This window comes from Trichomonas vaginalis, chromosome I, assembly GCF_026262505.1.
Source record: "Trichomonas vaginalis G3 chromosome I, whole genome shotgun sequence".
In the NCBI taxonomy this organism is placed as follows: Eukaryota; Parabasalia; order Trichomonadida; family Trichomonadidae; genus Trichomonas; species Trichomonas vaginalis.
In genome coordinates this window covers 25,268,616-25,275,668 of record NC_067203.1, presented here as the reverse complement: position 1 = coordinate 25,275,668, position 7,053 = coordinate 25,268,616, and the positions used below count along the sequence as shown (strand labels likewise).

General features: G+C 32.0%; 2 protein-coding genes across 2 annotated transcripts, besides 2 other annotated features; one reads left to right on the top strand and one right to left on the bottom strand.

Moving 5' to 3' along the window:
- Positions 1–2,635: part of a mobile genetic element that runs on past the window's edge.
- A 193-nt stretch (positions 2,636–2,828) lies between these two features.
- TVAGG3_1047730 (armadillo (ARM) repeat-containing protein family) lies at positions 2,829–5,042 on the bottom strand (the record flags this gene model as incomplete). Its single annotated transcript, XM_001307313.1, has 1 exon — positions 3,002–4,429. One exon carries the CDS (start codon positions 4,427–4,429, stop codon positions 3,002–3,004), a length of 1,428 nt encoding a protein of 475 aa, XP_001307314.1.
- A 34-nt stretch (positions 5,043–5,076) lies between these two features.
- Positions 5,077–6,792, top strand: TVAGG3_1047720 (positive regulation of myosin-light-chain-phosphatase protein; the record flags this gene model as incomplete). The annotated part of the gene is made up of 1 exon (XM_001307314.2): positions 5,077–6,792. The coding sequence occupies one exon, from the start codon at positions 5,077–5,079 to the stop codon at positions 6,790–6,792; it is 1,716 nt and encodes a 571-aa protein (XP_001307315.2).
- Positions 6,793–6,913: 121 nt separating this feature from the next.
- Positions 6,914–7,033: a mobile genetic element.
- The last annotated feature ends 20 nt before the right edge of the window (positions 7,034–7,053 follow it).

Sequence of the window (7,053 nt, the reverse complement as noted above, 5' to 3'; positions counted from 1 at the left end):
ATATCTTTGTTCTCTATTTCTTAAGCAAAGGATGAAGAAGCAAAGTCATCTAAGATAGAAGACACTATGAGGGTATGTCTTCCAATCGTAAGATTGCAATTTCTTCGAAATGTATTCTATCTCTTTCTGTTTGTTTCTGAGTGTTTCTTCTCTAATATTCTCTGCATTTCTCATTTGGGTCTTTAAACTTAGAATTTTATATACTCATTTATAGCATTATACTTCAAAACTCTTCTTTGGTACTTCTTTATCCAATTCTAACAACTCAGAGTCTTTATACATACTAACTTAGACTTCTTTTATAATATCTTTGAACGAATTGACGGTTTGGTCAAATTGACCAGAAAAGTACTACAAATACAACTAACTCATAGAATGGGTTCTTCTCATCTAGTTCTTGTTGTTTGTGCAGCATTTTAAGATAAGTGAAAGTCTTACGACCCAGGTGTTGCAATTAGACCTGTTATACCCATTCTGAGCAAATAAGAACTTGTTTGTATGGTTTTTATCTGAGCATTTTCTAACTTCCTCTTGTTCTTTTTAAAACATTCTCAAATTTCTTGTCAATGTCAGCAAACTTTTTTTCTAACATATTTTTTGAAAAATTAAAATTTTTATCTTTTAGATAGTCTAGCGATTTCGCTATCTATATTCGAGACAAACTTTTCGACAGCAAAACATCTGTCGACCATAAAATCTTACATAGTGTAAACAAGAAAGGTGAATTTGTTCTAAAGTTCTGTTTCTGGGAATATGACAAGAACCATAAACATTAAGCAGAGCAGTCTTAAAATTTGTCAATGACAGACTTGTTGACAGAGATGACCCTTGGAAAGATGAAGTCCAACAAAAGTTCTTAGAATGCAAAGAAGACACATGCGCTGTTCTTGAAGATGAAATAGAAAACAGAATAGATGAGCTATTAAAGGACAAAGAACTTTTACATAAATATGTTGCGCCAAATTTGACATAACTCCACCAGAAAAGAAGAAGAGAGAGAAAAGAAAGAAAAGAAAGTAGAAGAAGAGAGAAGAAGAAAGAGAAAGAACCTGAACCAGTTCCAGAGAAAAAGAAATTTGACATGTAAAAAATAAAATTTTATTTTTAGAATTTTCTGGGTCAATGTCAATGTTCTCTTCCTCTTTAGGAGTAAACACTGGCTTAGACTCTAAAATCTTTTTACCCAATTTACCTTGAACTTCTACAACTTTAGACTCATAATATTCATAGTCGTCTGCTTCTTTGGTTCATAAGGTATAACAAGTTTGTATGCTTTGCCTTCTTTAAGGTTTGAGAACCTTCTGTCAAAACTTTCTTTGACTGCTAACAAACCTTTCTATGTCTAAGTCTTCAAATTTCGCACCGTTTTTTAGTCACAATAGCAAACTTAACTGGTTCGATGTTCCAAACTTTGCTGAATGAAGACTTTTCAAAATGGTAGAAGTAAACATTCAAAATATGTGAATGGGTCTAGTTCTTCTTTAAGTCCTGACAATGTACTTGTTTACTGAAATAATTTTCGTCATCTTTTCTATCGGATAAAAAAAATATTTTTTTTAAAATTTACTCAAAAAATTTTCTTTTGTATATACACCATTCTGACTCTAAAAGCTTTTGACTTTTGCCAAGAATGTTCGTTTAGACGCTGTCATATAACCATATTCTTGACAATATTGTTTATACGAATCGTACAATGACCTTTCATCTAATGACACAAAGTCAGTTTCATCTATGAACAGTTCATATACACTCTTGTTGCTTCTAACAATGTTTGTCTCTCTTCGGTATGTGGAATTTGTCTTGGATTGAACTTTGAAATATCTAATGTCATGAAATATGAGAACAAGTGGTTGTAAAAGTCAGATGTCAAAGTTTCTGCTAAGTCGTCAAAATATTCTGTATCTTGCATATGAAGATCTGACGTTCTGACAACTACATATCTTCTGTCAGAACTTTCTAACTTCATCGGAACAGCATTGTTTGAAACCATAATGAAGTTTGCACAACTTTTCACAAACTTTTGGTCTTTATATTTTCTTTCAACAACCCAACTTTGTCTGTTATAAGCTCTTCAAAGCATCTGAGTTTAAAACTTTTGTTGTATCTATACTTTGAAGTTCATTGCAAACTATAAGTTTCATATTCTCTATTGAGGAGTTAAACTTGCCCAGATGTTTTCTAGTTTGTCATATTCGGATTCGAATAGCCTCTAACAGTTTGCCACAAAATATCTGTAAAGAATGTGTTCTTACCGTTCCTTGTTTTCCATTATATGAGAGCAGTTTCATTTTAGCACTTGGATGTTGTTAAGATGTTTGCAAACCAACATAAGATATACTCATAAACCTTTTCGTTTCCATTGCATATAATTTCTTTGACATGGTCTAACCAAGCTTCTATATATATTTTCTTTCCATTCTACTTGTTCGTATTTATATCCAGTGAAGATAGAATAGAAGTTTGGAGAAGGTGTATAAAAACTTTATACCCGAACTGAAAAATCTTCTAATTTTGACAATAAGATATCCCAAGCATCTAACATCTTCAAACACGTCAATTCCATCAATATTAGGAAATTCATTTGGTTGTCTCTGCTTAAGAAATTCAATATTTTCAAGCAATATTTGGAATTTCCCGTCAAATGAAGAAGTATGATAAATCAAATTTACAATTTCAACAAAATTTTCTTCGTTAAATGATTGATCAGTCTCTACTTCTTCATCATTGTCGATTTCCAAATGGAAATTTCTTAAAAAAGAGCGCATTGAGTATTCTCGTTCCATTTTTCAAGAAAAAAATAAAAGATTTGACTTTAAAAATAAAAAAGCTTTTTATATCTAATATAACAAACAACGTATTAAATGTTAAATGATAATTTTGGAAATTTTGACAAAATTGGAACAAAAATTGAGTCCAAATTATGAAAATTGATGTTCTTATAATCTATATAAGCAGTGTAGCTGAGCAATATCTTATCTAACTCTAACAATTTAAATATCAATTACATTTCTTCGAGTTCATCAATATTCTTTTCAAGAAATGCAATAGCGTAATAGATTTCATCAGTTTCTTTCAGTTCAGACTTACTTTCTATAAAATCCTGAAAATCTGGTTGAAGAAACTGAGAAATTAAAGGATCATCCTTTTCGAATGCCCCAATTGATTTCGAGTATGTTAGCAAACTACATAATCCGTCCATAATTTTTCCAATTCTTTTATCTCCTTTTGGAAAAGTGATTAAAACGGATGCAATCTCTTCAATAATCTTATTATTGATCACTACTTCTGCAACTGATTCAATAAAAGGTGGATGACAGCACATTGCGAAAAATTCTGTAATTCTAGAGACAATTTTTGGTTCTCCTGAGTCATAGCATTGTACAAACTTATATATTAGTCCTGAATCAACTATTCTTCCTGCTATATCTGCTTTTACCGGTAAAATACAAGTGAAAAATTTAGAAAGGCAAGAAAAGCTTTCTGGTGTTAATTTCCATGTGTTATAGAACTCTAATATTACATCGGATATGACTGATTGCGCCAGTTCATCACGATATTTGAGAATTGAAATTGATTCATAAAATCTGCAAAAAATTGTAGCCATTTCACTATCTACCTTTTCAAAAAGATCTACTATCTCAACGGCTAATGATACCATATTAATTGTATCATTATCAATGAATTGGGAAACTATTGGCATTAATTCTGAAATAAAACAGAGAGAATCCAAAAATAGATCAGGAAATTGGTAGTAAATGAGAATATTCATTAAGTGCGATATATCTTGAAGCATTCCTGGAATAATTGCGATATCTTTTTGGATATTTTTAATTAGCTCAAGATAAATAGATATTATATCATGAATGGATGTAAGAGCTTCTGATGAAACTTTTTTGTCAGAAGAATGAATGTTTTGGAGACATTCGTAGTAGTATTTCTGAATTACTCCGATTAAACCTAAAATTGCAAATTTATCGGCCAGTGTTGGTATTTTACACAATGATTTGAGTATCTGTAGAAGAATGTCGTCGAATCTTTTTGAGAATTGATCGATAAATTTGTGAATTACACTATTTAAAAACATTTCTTCACCGAAATGAGTACTGTTTGTAATGGTAATGATAATTACATTGGCTGCTATTTGTGAAATATCATAGTCTGGTGACAATATGCATTGTAATAAAACATCAAAATAATTAAAATTAAAATGATTTGTATATTTTGATATTAACTCGATTTTTCTGAGTGCTACAATCCTTTCTTCAAGTGAAATCTGTATGTCAGTAGTAACATTAAAAAGTTGTGAAATTAATACTTCAAGTTCTGCTTTTTTTAATGTACCAATGTAATGAATGAACTCTCCTTGCTCATTATTTTCATCTGAAATAGTAGCTGTTCGATCGTCTCCTTCATTTTGGTATTCATTCATTACAAAAAAATTTGAAAAAAAAATTACAAGTTTCAGAATCTCAGTGATGAAACTCATATCTATCTATAATCATTGGTTCAAATCACTGTCTAAGGTATTTTAATGGAATAGATAGTATAAATATACTATAAAAACATATTAAGGCTTTAAAATTTTATTCAATCTTTGATTATCTTTGTATTTTAGAATAAATTCGGTCTAATGATAGAACTTTCCTGTCTTATGATCTAATTTCAATAATGCTAAAAGTCTGTTGTCGAAAAATATATCTGGCCAATATTCAAATTTGATATGGGTCATTATCACTGATAAAATAATGATGACTTTTTGTGTTTTGATTTAATCGTATGCAAGTGATTGGAATTCTTTCTTGATTTGATTTATTCAATGAAGAATAAAGAATTTCAAGTTAAGTGACATGTAACTTTCTCTTTATTTTATAAATTCCTTATTAAACATGCATGTAAAACTTGGTTGATCATTAGATTTGAAATGTTCAATTTAAAAATCAAGAGCAATGGTGAGATTTCATAAACTTTTCTTACGCTAAAGCCTAATTCTTACCGGTTCATCGAATAACTATATCTTTTTGTAAAATGTTTTACTGTTTTTATGTTTTATTTATTTCTGACACTTTTTATTTTGTTATGAGTTCTGTTCAAACACATTTAACACAGATTGCTGAAGCCATCAAAGCAGGACAAGATACCACTAAGCTTGAACAGACTGTTAGTGATATGATTTTTTGTTTTCTTGAACAACCAATTTTTTATAAACTCCCAATCGAACTAATTTCTCGTTGCATTAAGAATTCAGGTGAAATATTCACTGAAAAGAATCTAAATTTCATATTAGCAAACTTATCTAACGCTCTTAATAAAGATGCAACAAAATTATTCGATCCAATCAAAACGTGCACTGCAGATCAGCTTTCTAATGCCTTATCTAAGATCGAAATTTGCCCAGATTTGGCACAACCATTACCTATTCCTGAATCAGATTTCATTGCTACGCAACCTCCTTCTCCTATTGAACTCCTTCGTCGTTACAATGACGCCCAGTTAGAACTTGCACGTGCTCAATTCACCAAATCGATCCAAGAACTACGTGATAGCCTCAAAACTTCACAAGAAGAAATTGCTAAAGGTCCAGAAAGGATTAACGAAGCTCAGGCTATCGGTAATAAGCAGATTGAAGAGAAGAAAGCACAATTCAAGCAAGAAGAAGACGAACTTCTTAAAAAAGTTCAAGATTTAGAAAAAAGATACGACGATTTACTTGTTAAATTAAGCGAAAACCCACAGCAACGCGAATTTTACGACAAATACATGAGTCTCCAGCATCAGTACATGCAAGAAAGGACTGAATTAGAGCAGAGATTGAATAAAGAAGTTGCTCCTCTCAAAGCACAAGTCGATAGCTACGTACAACAGCTCAACCAAGAGAAGGAGGCCCAGAAGCAGAAGGAAGTCCAAGAAGTAAGGCAAGCTGCAGCAAATTTGAGAAAACAAAAGAAAGCCAAAGAGCAAACAAAGACAGAAGAACAACCAAAGCAACAAAAACAACAAAAGAGGAAGGAAGAGACACAAGAGGATATGATGGAAGGCTTAGAAGAACAAGAAGAAGATATATCTGTTCCTCTTGCCATTCCAGAGCATCCAGTACCTGTCAAACCAATCAACAAACCAAAGCCAACGCCATTACCAACGAAATTTACAAGTATTTTCGATGCAATTTTGCTTCATAACATTGATGAAGTCAAAAAGTTCATCGAAAAGAAGAAATCAATTGTTAACGAACGTGGTAACATGAGAATTACGCCATTTACTACTGCTGCTCTCGAGGATGATCTCGAAATTATGAAAATCCTCCACGAGAACGGCGCCGATCCAAATATTACAGATGGAACTGGCCGTACAGCCTTCCATATTGCTGCTGCTAAGGAATCTAGGAAAGTTATTGAGTTCCTTGCAGATATCAAAGCAGATATAAGTATTAAAGATAAAGATGGTCGTAAAGTAACAGATATCATTCGCGAGCGTGAAGAATCCCATAACAAAATGCAGGAAGCTTGTAAAGAAAACGATGTTAGAAAACTTGGAGATGTTCTTAGAAAGTGGCCGGACATGGTTTCAACTGTTTTCAGAGGGGGAATCACTCCATTACATTTGGCTGCTGGTTTTGACTCTCAGAAGATTTGCCAGAAGCTTTTACAGTGGGGAGCCGATATTAATGCTGTAGATGATAACGGAAATACACCTCTCCATTACGCTGTTCAATATGATGCACCTCATACGTCTAGATACTTGCTTAGATCAGCTGCTGATGCAACAATTAAGAATAAGGCTGGTAAACTCCGTTAGAGATGGCTGATGCAAATAAACTAAATAATATTATATATTATTATTAAATCATTGAACTTTTTTAGAGTTAAATGAAGAATGAGAAATTTGACAAGATTTTTACAACTCTTAAGGGTACATTGGAGACGATAAGTCACCTCACAAAAGCACTTTTAAGGTTAATATATGGATGATTCCATTCCACACATTGCAACACGATTAAGGTTAATTTTGAGTAGTTCATCTATCTTCGCTGGGCACCTTAATCTATTTGATATTAGC